The sequence below is a fragment of the Marmota flaviventris genome, chromosome 1, assembly GCF_047511675.1.
Source record: "Marmota flaviventris isolate mMarFla1 chromosome 1, mMarFla1.hap1, whole genome shotgun sequence".
NCBI lineage: Eukaryota > Metazoa > Chordata > Mammalia > Rodentia > Sciuridae > Marmota > Marmota flaviventris.
This window is the reverse complement of record NC_092498.1, coordinates 3,451,573-3,466,181: the sequence shown is the minus strand read 5'-3', so window position 1 is coordinate 3,466,181 and position 14,609 is coordinate 3,451,573. Positions and strand designations below refer to the sequence as shown.

Sequence of the window (14,609 nt, the reverse complement as noted above, 5' to 3'; positions counted from 1 at the left end):
TGCAGCCCAAGGGGAGGCAAAGTTCTCATAGTGTCCTCTCACCTGCACGCAGCTGGCTCCCAAATCAACCCACCAGCCTTGAAGAACCCAGTGTAAACTGCCCACCCCAAGCCTCCCTGTCTCCCCGGACTCTTCCCTCCCGGCCTCCGACGCCAGCACCCTGTGGCTTGTCGACTGTGCTCAATCACTGAGACCTCAGACCTGCAGGTTGCCTTCAAGTCCTTCCCCAGCTCCCACTTTCGCAGCGTCTCTGAGTTGTCCCTAGGGCTCCCCTTTGGGTGAACAGTGACGTGACGGCCAGCCACTGTCAGAGCAAAGCCTGGAGAGGAAGAGCAGGTGACGGGCTCCTCAGAGGGTGCTGGGCTGTGCTGAGGGGCAGGGAGGAGGTGAAGGCACCTGGCCTCGTAGCAGGTGCTCTGGGTCCACCCTGTCCCATTCAGTAGGTAGGACAGCAGCTTGTGACCTGGCTCGGGGGACCCTGAAGTGCGAGCAGATACCCTTGTGCTCCATGACCTAGAGAAGACCCAGCTACCTGGCAGACTGTGCCTCTCAGGGCAGGGGCCAAGGCCCACCCAGGGAAGCAATCAGATGGACCCCGCTGCCAGCTACAGCTCACCGTGGGGAGCAGGAAGCAAAGGCCATGCCTGTTCAGAGGAGGTGTGAGAAAGGACCCCGATGGTCATGGGACGACTCTCCGGGACATCAGACTGGATGGCCCCTGCAGGGGGTGTTCAGTTGTATAAGAAGCTTGGAGTGCCACTCAGAGGAGTGCCACTTCAGTGGGAAGGAATGCAGTGTGGGGAGGCTGCTGTGACGCCCAGCACACAGGAGGGCTGCAGAGTGGGGCCTGCCTGGCCAAGCCACCCCACAGTGCATCCCCAGCTCACTCAGCCAAACACCCGGGGCCTCTGTGTCCCAGTCACAGCTCACAGTGTGTGCAGAGTCTATTGAGATCACCTAAATGTGGCTAGAAGGCATGTGGGCCACTGTCCTGCAGGAAGCCACGCCCACCTTCCAAAGTCCAAGAAGTCTGTAAGTGTGATGTGCTGCAAGTCCCCCGCCACCTCAGAATCCAGAGTTACCTCTTGAATTGCCCCTCTGTGACTGCTCTGAGGAAGGACCCAAGAGAGAGGGCCTCAGGGACAGAGAATTGAACACAGGAACACCGTGAGCAGAGGCTGGGACAGTCAGCTTTGGCCAAGAAATGTGTTCATGCTGTGGGGCATCGTGCCCAGCGTGTGGGCTCCCGGCCCCAGTGTCCCTGCCGCGCAGCCTAGCTCTCTCCCCTCCACTGCTGTCCCCAAGCTTCCAATCCTGATGCCTGGAGCACCAGCATCACCCTCCTCTCAAGAAGTGCAGAGCCGGCCTTGAGGAGCCAATGCCAGCTCCCGCCTGCTGCCAGCGCCCCTGGCACAGCTTTACTTGAAAGCGGGCACCATGCAGGGAGGGGGCACAGCTGGGTGTTCGGGGACTGACGCCGCCCCTTAGGAGCAAGCACGTCCTCGGTGCTGGCCCTCCTGGCCTCTGTTTTGTGCTCCACTTCTGCTGGAGCGCAGGCGCCTTGGGAAGCCAGGCAGGCTGCAGGAAGGACTCCCCTGATGGAGCCCAGCTAACCCCTTCCCCAGGTATGCCCGCGGGTGCTGGGTGGCAGACAGCAGCCCACACCACGTTCTAGGGACATGTAAATGACAAAGTCAGTGCCTGCCTCTCTGCCAGTCCCTGGATCACCGATCCAATTTGCAAGCCATTAACATTCAGCCGGGATCAGTAATGAGAAGCTGTGTCAGAGCCAGGCTGCCCGGGCCGGGTGTGTCTGGTTAGTAATTGTATTGAAAAGCCACTAATTCCAATTTAATTGCTGTGCCTTCGGTAATCTGGGTTGTAGTTAATGTCAACAAACAAATTCTAACTTGGGCAAGGAGGCTTGTTGGGGAGAGGTGGACAGAGGAAACCAGTGGGCCAGTTTGCTTGAGGCTCTGTTCTCACCCCCCACACACTGCCGAGGACCAAACCCAATGACCACGGTGGCTGCGGGACCAGCTCTTTTCCCAGGGTCCTCTTCCTGTGGCTCCAGCAGACAGTCAGACCTGCCCAGCATGAACCTGAAGACAGGGACTGGCAAAGCCCCCAAGGGCTGTGTCCCTCTCCCCCACCTCAGCCCCGTCCCTCAGTCTTCCTTTCCCCAAACACCTGTCCCCAAAATGTGGCAGATGTGGCAGTGGCTGCCCTGACTGGGCCTCATACTCCCGTGGGGCTTTTCTGCTGGCAGGTACCACAGGAACCTGTCCTTCCTGGTTTCAGTGTACACTCCTAGGAGGTGGACCTTAAGCTCCAGCCAGAAACGGAGCCTCCAGGCACACAGCAGGCCAGAGCCACTGAGAGGAAGGCCAGACGGCTCTCTAGATTTCCACCGACACCTCCCCAGAGCGCCCACAGGCCCCCACAACCCTGCAGACACAGATACAAGGGGTGCCCTGCCATCCACACTGCTGGCCCATCCTCCCCCTGACCACCGCTGTGTTCCATTTCTCCACAGACTTGCCGATGCAGATCCTAAAGCCAGCGACCTTCACGGACACGGCCCACTACCCCTTGCTCCTAGTGGTGTGAGTACAGCTGCCTCTTTCCTTTTGTGTTGGGGCTCAAGACACCAGGAGAGGTGAACCTGAGCCTGGGGACAGATGAGCAGGGGAGACTAGAGTGCAAGCACAGCACCCAGCCAGTGAAGACAGCCAGCAAAGGCCAGGTTCCTTCCATGGCTCCCAGAGACCCCGAGAGCCTGCAGGAGGGTGGAGGCCCCTCCCAGGCTACTCCAAGGCAGGCCGCCTCAAAGACAGCAAGTGCTTAGTCAGACACCAGGGATGGCTGATTGGCCGGCACCATGTTGAGCAACAGCAAAGATAGCTCACGGAGGGCAGCAGGGGACCTTCCTGAAGATAGCTCATGGAGGGCAGGGGGGACCTTCCTGAAGATAGCTCATGGAGGGCAGGGGGGACCTTCCTGAAGACAGCTCATGGAGGGCAGGGGGGACCTTCCTGAGGATAGCTCATGGAGGACAGGGGGGACCTTCCTGAAGATAGCTCATGGAGGACAGGGGGGACCTTCCTGAAGATAGCTCATGGAGGGCAGGGGGGACCTTCCTGAGGATAGCTCATGGAGGGCAGAGGGGACCTTCCTGAAGATAGCTCATGGAGGGCAGGGGGGAGCTTCCTGAAGATAGCTCATGGAGGATGGAGGGGACCTTCCTGAGGATAGCTCATGGAGGGCAGGGGGGACCTTCCTGAAGATAGCTCATGGAGGGCAGGGGGGACCTTCCTGAAGATAGATCATGGAGGATGGAGGGGACCTTCCTGAAGATAGCTCATGGAGGGCAGGGGGGACCTTCCTGAAGATAGCTCATGGAGGATGGAGGGGACCTTCCTGAAGATAGCTCATGGAGGGCAGGGGGGACCTTCCTGAAGATAGCTCATGGAGGACAGGGGGGACCTTCCTGAAGATAGCTCATGGAGGGCAGGAGGGGACCTTCCTGAAGACAGCTCATGGAGGGCAGGGGGGACCTTCCTGAAGACAGCTCATGGAGGGCAGCAGGGGACCTTCCTGAAGACAGCTCATGGAGGGCAGGGGGGACCTTCCTGAAGATAGCTCATGGAGGGCAGGGGGGACCTTCCTGAAGACAGCTCATGGAGGGCAGGGGGGACCTTCCTGAAGATAGCTCATGGAGGGCAGGGGGGACCTTCCTGAAGATAGCTCATGGAGGGCAGCAGGGGACCTTCCTGAGGATAGCTCATGGAGGGCAGGGGGGACCTTCCTGAAGATAGCTCATGGAGGATGGAGGGGACCTTCGTGAAGACAGCTCATGGAGGACAGGGGGGACCTTCCTGAAGATAGCTCATGGAGGATGGAGGGGACCTTCCTGAAGATAGCTCATGGAGGATGGAGGGGACCTTCCTGAAGATAGCTCATGGAGGGCAGGGGGGACCTTCCTGAAGATAGCTCATGGAGGATGGAGGGGACCTTCGTGAAGACAGCTCATGGAGGACAGGGGGGACCTTCCTGAAGATAGCTCATGGAGGATGGAGGGGACCTTCCTGAAGATAGCTCATGGAGAATGGAGGGGACCTTCCTGAAGACAGCTCATGGAGGGCAGGAGGGGTCCTTCCTGAAGATAGCTCATGGAGGATGGAGGGGACCTTCCTGAAGATAGCTCATGGAGGGCAGGGGGGACCTTCCTGAAGATAGCTCATGGAGGGCAGGGGGGACCTTCCTGAAGACAGCTCATGGAGGATGGAGGGGACCTTCCTGAAGATAGCTCATGGAGGGCAGGGGGGACCTTCCTGAAGATAGCTCATGGAGGATGGAGGGGACCTTCCTGAAGATAGCTCATGGAGGGCAGGGGGGACCTTCCTGAAGACAGCTCATGGAGGGCAGGGGGGACCTTCCTGAAGATAGCTCATGGAGGGCAGGGGGGACCTTCCTGAAGATAGCTCATGGAGGGCAGCAGGGGACCTTCCTGAGGATAGCTCATGGAGGGCAGGGGGGACCTTCCTGAAGATAACTCATGGAGGATGGAGGGGACCTTCGTGAAGACAGCTCATGGAGGACAGGGGGGACCTTCCTGAAGATAGCTCATGGAGGATGGAGGGGACCTTCCTGAAGATAGCTCATGGAGGATGGAGGGGCCCTTCCTGAAGATAGCTCATGGAGGGCAGGGGGGACCTTCCTGAAGATAGCTCATGGAGGATGGAGGGGACCTTCGTGAAGACAGCTCATGGAGGACAGGGGGGACCTTCCTGAAGATAGCTCATGGAGGGCAGGAGGGGTCCTTCCTGAAGATAGCTCATGGAGGATGGAGGGGCCCTTCCTGAAGATAGCTCATGGAGGGCAGGGGGGACCTTCCTGAAGATAGCTCATGGAGGGCAGGGGGGACCTTCCTGAAGATAGCTCATGGAGGATGGAGGGGACCTTCCTGAAGATAGCTCATGGAGGGCAGGGGGGACCTTCCTGAAGATAGCTCATGGAGGGCAGGGGGGACCTTCCTGAAGATAGCTCATGGAGGGCAGGGGGGACCTTCCTGAAGATAGCTCATGGAGGATGGAGGGGACCTTCCTGAAGATAGCTCATGGAGGGCAGGGGGGACCTTCCTGAAGATAGCTCATGGAGGATGGAGGGGACCTTCCTGAAGATAGCTCATGTAGGGCAGGGGGGACCTTCCTGAAGATAGCTCATGGAGGGCAGGGGGGACCTTCCTGAAGATAGCTCATGGAGGATGGAGGGGACCTTCCTGAAGATAGCTCATGGAGGGCAGGGGGGACCTTCCTGAAGATAGCTCATGGAGGGCAGGGGGGACCTTCCTGAAGATAGCTCATGGAGGGCAGGGGGGACCTTCCTGAAGACAGCTCATGGAGGGCAGGGGGGACCTTCCTGAAGATAGCTCATGGAGGGCAGGGGGGACCTTCCTGAAGATAGCTCATGGAGGGCAGCAGGGGACCTTCCTGAGGATAGCTCATGGAGGGCAGGGGGGACCTTCCTGAAGATAGCTCATGGAGGATGGAGGGGACCTTCCTGAAGATAGCTCATGGAGGATGGAGGGGACCTTCCTGAAGATAGCTCATGGAGGGCAGGGGGGACCTTCCTGAAGATAGCTCATGGAGGATGGAGGGGACCTTCGTGAAGACAGCTCATGGAGGACAGGGGGGACCTTCCTGAAGATAGCTCATGGAGGGCAGGAGGGGTCCTTCCTGAAGATAGCTCATGGAGGATGGAGGGGCCCTTCCTGAAGATAGCTCATGGAGGGCAGGGGGGACCTTCCTGAAGATAGCTCATGGAGGGCAGGGGGGACCTTCCTGAAGATAGCTCATGGAGGATGGAGGGGACCTTCCTGAAGATAGCTCATGGAGGGCAGGGGGGACCTTCCTGAAGATAGCTCATGGAGGGCAGGGGGGACCTTCCTGAAGATAGCTCATGGAGGATGGAGGGGACCTTCCTGAAGATAGCTCATGGAGGGCAGGGGGGACCTTCCTGAAGATAGCTCATGGAGGATGGAGGGGACCTTCCTGAAGGTAGCTCATGGAGGGCAGGAGGGGACCTTCCAGGTTAGGCTGTCCCTGAGCACAGACGGGGAGGCCTAAGCCTTGGACCCTGCCTGCTACTTGCATTCTGATAGCTGGACCAGCTCACCTCTCACTGCCAGGAGCCAAGCATCATCCATAGATGGCCCTGAATGTGTAGTTTTCCTCCAGCTGGCCAGCAGACCCTTGCTTTAGACACCAAGATCCTTTCACATGCTCTGTAAGCACCTCAGAAGAGGCTGGGTCTGCCTGGGGCTCTTTGCAGGCTGGGTTCCTATCCTTGGTGTGCATGTTAACAGGGCCCCTACGCTAACAGCAAGGTGGATGGGTTACCTGCACTCACGCAAGAAGCTCTGGGATTGTTGCAGGGGACAGATGAGGCAAGACACCAAATAGGAACTAGAAGCAGGTTTATTGGGCTGCAGCCAGGTTCAGAGGGGAAAGCTTTTGCTGTAATCAATCAATCCCCCTGAACCCTGAGTTCAGGCATTTTCAGAAGTTTATACCCAGCCTGTGAGGGGAGGGGCTCAGAAGTTCCCAGTCTGTGGGAGTTCACATAAAGCAGCTTTTTGTTTTCACTGTTCTGGGAAAGTTAACCCTTCAAGGATGACACCTGAGAAGGGGGGAGCTTCTCTCCCCTTTCTTTCCTCCCCCTGCCAGCTGTTAGCGTATCTTAGAAATGTAGATGTCTCTGTGAAGCCCAGCTCAAGGCCAGAGGCCTTGTTAAAAGATCTGTCTTTTTTAAATCACACTTTGCATTTGTAAACACACTTCTACAAACCACTATACTGATAAATTTTTGTGAAAAACTGGTAAAGGGGCGTCCAGCACCTGGGGTGCTGTCTTTCAGGCCAAGTAAGGTAGAGCGACAGGAAATAAGAAGTTTAACTAATTGAACTCTTTTGTAGAGATTCTTGTGCTGATAGTCCTAAGGTCAGTTATGGTGAAGATTCTGGAGAAGCTTAATTAAGATTTTCTGTGGAGGAGACGGTGCCACTACAGAAGGACTCCAGGGTCTAACACTGCCCTTGTCTATTTCTCTCCTGTCCTTCCCAGACCCAGGGGGCAGGAGGAGCTGTGGAGCTCTCTTGCCTCTGGAGGCTGAGAAGGATGAGTCCCAGCAGGGGCCTGCGCTGGGTGGCTGTAGGGAGCATAGGACATTGCCCACCTGGTGAACACCTGATGGAGCTCCAGGGACCCTGCTGGCCTCGCCCAGCTGCCATCCTGGGCTTAGCCCCTAAGTTACACAAAGGCTTTGTTATGAGTATAACATACAGACACCAACCTGAACTGTGGTATAGACGCCAACCTGAACTCACATCCCTTGATGTTTGGACTGGTTTAACACAGTTTTGCCAACAACACACACACACACACACACACACACACACAAAACGCATGCACACTGCACATGTACCTACACACACCCCCACCACCCACACACCACCTGCACATAAACCATACACACCCCCACACACACCTCTACGCACACCCATGCACACCTCCACCCATGTGTGTGAACAGTTCAGCTCGCCCACGCTGGCAGGGAACCTGGGACTAAGGGGTCAGCATGTGGGTCAAGGGCAGGGTCCTTTAGGAAAGAACCTGCAGACACGCGGGCCCACCCTGTAGCACGCTGAGCTGTGACCGTCTTCCAGGGACGGCACTCCCGGGAGCCAGAGTGTGACGGAGAAGTTTGAGGTGACTTGGGAGACGGTGATGGTGAGCAGCCACGGGGCGGTGGTGGTCAAATGTGACGGCCGAGGCAGCGGCTTCCAAGGCACCAAGCTCCTGCATGAAGTGAGGAGGCGGCTGGGCGCCCTGGAGGAGAAGGACCAAATGGAGGCCGTGAGGTGAGCACCTGTCCGCGGGACGAGGGGCACGTCCTCCAGTGGGGCTCTGCCCAGGGCCATGGGATGGGCACTTGTGGTCAGTGCTCGCATCCTGCCTGCCGCCCGCTCTCACTTAGAAAGCTCTGTGTGCAAGTCCAGAGCAGACCCCAGGGAGACCTGCCTGTGGTGTCCCCACAGCTGTGTGGCTCCTGGGTTGAGTGGTCACAACACGTGCTGGAGGCAGAGACTGGCAGTGGGGCTGCCTCGCTTCTCCGTGTGGCCAGTGTTGCCCGTGTCCACACTCATCTTTGCCATTCGTCACTAGGGAAGAGAAGGTAGGGCAGGAAGGACAGAAAGAGAATCCGAGTGGGGTCATGCAGAGGGTCACCCTCATGACGGAGGAGACAGCCCCGGGCAGGTGCAGGTGGGGGGTCAGAAACGTCCTCCTCGATTCTAGGGACTGGTGCATCTTCGTCCTATCCGTCCCCTTCCATCCTTGTCACTGGGCCAATGAGACCAACCAGGTGCTACCCAGGTCAGGCAGTGCCCAGCACCAAGGGGCGGGGCTCAGTCATTTACTGAATGTCATCTGCCCTGGAAATAAAGAGACATGAGGAAGCTGTGCAGACCAGACGCTGGCTGCCCTCAGGCTCGCTCTGGAGACAGTTCCCCGTCTTGTGGCACAACATGGTGAGCCGCTGACCGGGGCTCCCTGACAGGTGTCCCTGAACCATCAGTGGACTGTGCAGACGCACACTTGGGAGGGCAGGGAAGACGGGGAAGAGAAAGCATGACCAGGCCCATGACGAAGCAGTGTCTCCAACCCGAGAGGGGCGCCTGCACCACCCTCATGCCAATAAGGTGCACGTGCTGGGCCCGGGCGTGTGAGGGGGACACACAGCACAGAGCCACAGCTGACTGCCCCTCTGTGCCAGTTATCATTCCAATTTACTTTGCAGCTTTTGAAGGGGTCACATCACTGGCTTGGCAGAACATTTTCTCTTGTTTTGTTTTTTTTTTTTTTAATGGATAGCATGTGGTTTCACACGATAAAGGACTTTAAACCCATGAAGCAGTGAGGGGGACAAGTGGCTTCTCCAGGGTGTCAGGAGCCAGGTGAACGTGGAGAAGGCAATACCTTCCCCTGCGTGTGTTACAGACAAGACACAGGGAGACATCGAGGACCTGGTAGTCAGGAAGGTGCACCGCAAGGTCGTGTTTGCCTGAAGTCAACGTGTGCATGTCCACACACACACACACACACACACACACACCTCAACAAGGAACTGTGCTGGCTCTGAAAGTCCACAGGGACAGCAGATCCCGGGGTAAGAGATCCAGAGACCAACAGTCCCACTGAAGACCCAGCCCTCTCCATCTGTTTATCCACCACATGACCTTGTCCTGAGCTAACTCCTCACTTGATCCCAGGATGGCCATCAGAGGCACCTGCTCCGTGCCGCTTCATGCACCTCCAGCAGGTTCAGGCAGGTGGAGGCCACTTCCAGAAACCTCCATGAAGGAAGGGGGAGCTCCCCAAGACTCAGCTCACAACCCTCTCCTTCCACGGCCCTGCCCTGCCCTGGCTGAGCAAGAGAGGTGCAGGCAGTCACCCTGAGACCACGTGGGCCACTTTCTCCTGCTGGGGCCCCCTCCTGGCAGAGGAAGGACGAGGGACGAGAACCCCTGGTTTCTGTGTTGAAGGAGGAGGAGCTGTGGCTGCAGGCCAGCAGCCGGCCATGTGTACTGCAGAAGGTTCCCAAGAGGAGGAAGAGGAGGCCAGAGGGCTGGAGGCGGGCTGCCCTCCTCCCGGGGCCTTTCCCCTGCCCCCTCGCACTCTATCCTCTCCCTACCCAGCTCAGGCTCCTCTCCCACTGAGGACCAGGTGGGAGGTCAGGTGGCCTTCAGGCTCAGCTGCAGCACTTGGTATGCCCTGCTGCCCCCCAGAGAACAGGGGGACAGAGCAGTTCCACACTCACATTCTTTTCCAAAAATAAGGAATGGGCCAGCCATGTGTTCAAAAACGAGATAGAACCTGTTCGAGAAAAACCGTCAGCAACGTCGAATCTCAACCACCGGAGCTCACAGGACAAGAGCACAGAAACAACTGCAAAACTTAGAGCCACCAGGAGGCCGCAGGGTGCCCCTGTGTCCAGCCACACAACTTTGGCTCTTGCGGAGTGGGGTCTGTGGTCCCATTACTCAGAATGGCCAGTTTGGGCAGGACAAACATCACGAGGCCCACCCAGCTGACTCCCAAGGCTCCCCACTCTCACAAGCCATCCCATTCCCCATCTCCCTGCAGCTGGTCCTTTTCTGCTGGAGCCCGTTGGACCTCATGTCCCATCAGCAGCTAAGGGAGAGAAGTCCCCTGTGTGAGGAGGGATGGTCACGTCGACACCTGATGTGGGCCCCGGCAGAGCCACACTAGCTCTGGGAGCACAGTGCTACAGAAGCAAGTGACCCAGCCCAGAAGGGCTTCAGTGAGAGGTGCCCATGGCCTAGACCTTGAGGGGTGAATAGGCGACAGCCAGATGGCAACAGGAGACGCATGTTCCAAAGGCCAGGGTAATGCAAGGCTCAGCCCAGGGCGCCTGTTACCCACTGCGCGGGTGGACCATGGAAGAGCAAGGGCGAGTAGAGGGGTGGATGGATCCTAGTGCGGAGCCCGTGGAGGGCTGGGACGGACCTGGCTGGTGAGGGTCGAGCGGCCCCTGCTTGCCTACGCACCCCTCGAGGTCTTGACTTGTCTCCTGACATCCTTTCCTTCCAGCTAAAATCTCACCTCCTGCCCCGCTCCCTCTGGGCTCTGCGGGCCCCCAAGGGCAGAACCAGCGCATGGTGAGGGGGTGCAGGGCAGGGCAGGAGGCACAGCAGGGCACCTGCAGACAGCAGCTCTGTCTAGGTCCCCGCAAAGCCCACAGGCTCTCTGTGTCACTGAGGCTCACGTTGCCACCCATGAGGGCTCCTTGGCCTCCCGTGGCACAGTGCCCGCTCCCAGCCGAGGGCAAGGCGTCTGTTCTGTCTGCCTGCCGAGCTCAGAGCTGCCGACTGCGCAGCACGTCCCAGCCATTGTCACTGTCACTGCACTTCAGGCCTGCTCCCCGATCACACCTCTTGAGGGTGCGAGTTTTGGGGTCCTCTGGACCCCTCCACCCAGACCTGCAACTGAGCGCAGTACCAGCTGGATCAAGAAAGATGCCTGACTGGCTCTGTCAGCTCCTGGCAGTGTGTCCGCATCCCCCAGCAGTAAGCAGCCCACCACTCGCAGGACCTGCCTCCCATACAGCAGGGTCCATGTCCACAAGCAAATCTTCCTGCGGCAGCTGCCCAGCTGGTTAGTGGGAACATTGCTACAAGATAACAAGAGTACTTGGTCCTGGGAAGAACACGGTCATTTCCAGGTGGGCATCGTTAGCGGGATCTACCACCCGGCCATTAGAGGAGAGGCCAACCAAAGACCCAAGGTAGTCATGGACAACGATAAAACAAGGAAAGTTTCACAAATCAGAAAGGAACCAAGACCCTGGCCATGTCCTCCAGAGGGCCTGGGCCCACTCAGGTTCATCACATGCTCCACAGGCTGCACACGGATCCCCAGCCACGTGGCCTGGACGGACACGTGGCCCTGGGGAGAAGTCTCATGGGCCAGGTTGACCCTTCTTGAACTAGCTGGTCATGCCAGACTCTTCGAGATTACCCAGATAGACTTCTGTAGAGTGTATAGACTTCAGGGCCTTGAAGGGAAATTCAGGAATTCGGAGAATAAGGCCCTCCTCCCCGGGGCATTTCCCCTGCAGTAATGGTGTCCACACACGCAGTGCAGTGGTGGTGACCTGGCATGTGAGCTCGAGTGTGTGTGAGTGAGAGAGACGAGTGTGTGTGTGTGTAAGTGAGAGTGAGTGTGTATAAGAGAATGTGCGTGAGTGAGAGAGGAGGGTGTGTGCGTGTGCATGAGCATGTATTGTGTGTGTGTGCACACAAGTCTCAAGTCCCAAATCTGGAGGACACTACTTTTAAAAAGAAAAAGCACTGATTCTCCAAGGCCAGGCCCCCGTAGCCATGTGTGGAAGGGACCACGCCTCTGAAACCGGCAGCAGGGTCCTTCCTGCCTCTGCCAGCCTCTCGGAGCTCAGGCGTCCAGGTCCTGTGGCTGGTGGGTGCATCACCCTGTGTCCCACCATCACATCACATGGCTTTCCCCGGTGTCTCTCCTCTTGGAAGGGCTCTAGTCACATTGTATTAGGGCCCCACCCTACTCCAGGGAGATCTCATCCCAAATTAAGTACATCTACCATTGATCCTGTTTCCAAATATAGCCTCCTGCTGAAGTCTGGGGATTAGGGTCTCAGTGCGTCTTTGCAGGGACACAGTGCAGCCCTCACAGATGCCCAGCACCATGGCCATCCTGCCTCCCTGCTCCTGCCCCACCATCACCTGCCCTCCCCCAGAGAGGCAGCCACTCCCAGCCCGCCAGTCATCCTGCAAGTGTCTGCCTCTGGATTCCTTAACCCAGTGGCCACTGCTCCATTCCCCACTGCCCACTGCCCACGAGCAGCTGAGGGGCGGGTAATGACATCAGCTCTCTGGGTGCAGCTAAGCCAGCCGTCAGAGGGAGAGGGAGGGGCGCTTTGTAAATGCTCACCACAGAGCAGGTCATGGGCAGCTCTGGGTTCCTGTCCTCCAGCCCTCCCTCGACTCTGGAAGGCTGGGGCAGCACCATTTGGAACGCAGACTACACTTAATTGGCTTGTCTGTTCCCGCCTCCACTGAGCCCCTGTCTCAACATTGGGAGCCTGTTGAGTTTATCCTGAGGACTGAGACCCTGAAGTCTAAGGACCTGCCTGAAGGTCCCAAACTCCTGTGGCTGAGTCACAGTGGGAGGCAGGGGTCCTGACTCTGAGAGCAGAAGCTTCTGGAAGTCGAGACCCGTATGTTATTTGACATTTGTCCCCAAGACTGACCCAGGGCCTTATGAATGGCAGGTACTCAGTAAGCAGGAGAGGAAGGAGGAGGAGGCGGCAGCACCCTGTTCTGTGCTCAGCTAGTACTCAAACCGAGGCATGGAGGGAAGCGGCCTTGGTCCCCAGTGTTCTAGAAGTAACCTGGGGAAACCCATTACACTAAAACAATGACATGACAACCAAAAATCACCCCAGTTTTGCTGAAGCCAAGGAAGTCACCTCCTGTGGCCCTTGCCACTCCAAGCAGAGGCACACCCTGCCCCCCAGAACTTGTCCTGTCTTCTGTCATCAGCAGCAGAACGCTGTTCCACCCAGGGGCGGCTGCCACATCCTGGGGTCCGGGGTCCTTGGCAAGTTGGCAGGCCTGGGAGGGGGCCCCTGGGACCCAGCACCTAGAGCTTCACACCTCTTCTGGCCGAGGAGGGCGTAAATGAGTGCAGGTGGCACCATCCAGCAGAATGGAACAAACAGGAGCCAGAACACACCAAGAAGTAGAGAGAAACTGGAGAGCAGCAGCTGCGGGCAGGTGGCAGGTGCCCCCAGGGAAACCCGCACCATTTCAGAACGCAGCCAGCTATCCCGGGAACCCCCAGCAGGTGGCAGGACGGATGCAGACGTAGGGTCCGGAAACCAGAAAGACTGCAGTCACTTGGAGGACACAGGAGGACACAGCGAGGAGGGTGGGAAGATTCTGGTGAGGAGGCAGCAGGCCCTGGGACATCCGACTGGACACCAGCTGGTTGCTCCCCAGCAGGGCCATGGCAGGGAACTTAAGGAAGGAGTGTATCTGGTCATCTAGGGAAACAGGGGCCTTCTCCAAGAACTGGGGACAAGGGCACCACAGTGGGATGAGCTCAGAGGTCCACTCTAAGCCCTGCAGCTCACAACCAGGGCTCCTTGGACCCCTGCTGGCCCCAGAGGACCACTCCTCAAAGAGGGGTGTTCATGCTTGAGAAGATGGTGGGAAGTGTCTGTGGGCCACTGGGCACAAAGCACAGCCCCGGGGCCACTGAGTCCCCTCCCTCCTCCTTGACCTTGCAGGACCATGCTGAAGGAGCAGTACATCGACAGAACGCGGGTGGCTGTGTTCGGGAAGGTGAGTGTGCCGTCTCCTGTCCAGGCCCCTCTGCTGCGTCTTGAGCAGGCTCCCCTGACCCGTGGGGTTGTCTGGGGTCTGGGGAGTGAGTGCTTATTTTTGAAGAGCAGGAGGTTGGCAGCGTTGTGTTTGCAGCAGAGGGAGCCGTCATTCATCAGCCATGACCAGTGCTTCTCATCACAGTACCTGAAAGCCGAGAGCGAGCGGCTGGGTCCTTGCTGGAGGGCTCTGTGTGTCCTCAGTATCTTCTTCCGGAGCCTGTGGCTGCTTTTGTTGTGGGACCCAGGAAAGGAGGGCAGGGGAGTCTGTTTCTGGGTGTCCTTCTATCTCCACCTTTGCTTAGTGGAGGGGGAGGAGGCTCAGTGTCAGACCAGAGGAGTGTCCACCTGGGGGCCCAGGTCAGGGCCGTGGCGGGTATAGGCAGGCCACAGTAGAGGCCCAGGGTTGGGAGCTGGGTGCCTGGAGAGCCACACTATGGTTCTGATGTGTCCACCGCCCTGTGCCTGGACCGAGGCCTCTTGATCTCCAGAAGGCAAGACCACGGGGCTGTGCACAGAGGCCCCCACCATAAGCCCACTGCAGGGGGAGGCGCCAGCAGGTCATCTGGGAAGCAGCTCCAAAATTATGGCGCCCAGCACTGGGGAGGGAG

At 58.1% G+C, this 14,609-nt stretch overlaps 1 protein-coding gene across 2 annotated transcripts in view; it reads left to right on the top strand.

Annotated features, from left to right (window-relative positions):
* Dpp6 (dipeptidyl peptidase like 6) overlaps positions 1 to 14,609 on the top strand; it is a 624,061-nt gene that overhangs the window by 601,317 nt on the left and 8,135 nt on the right. For both annotated transcript variants that reach the window (XM_027943387.2, XM_071610694.1), the window contains exons 19-21: positions 2,537 to 2,606; positions 7,727 to 7,921; positions 13,906 to 13,960. In XM_027943387.2, coding sequence (XP_027799188.1) covers positions 2,537 to 2,606; positions 7,727 to 7,921; positions 13,906 to 13,960 — 320 coding nt within the window. The remainder of the gene's footprint in view (positions 1 to 2,536; positions 2,607 to 7,726; positions 7,922 to 13,905; positions 13,961 to 14,609) is intronic.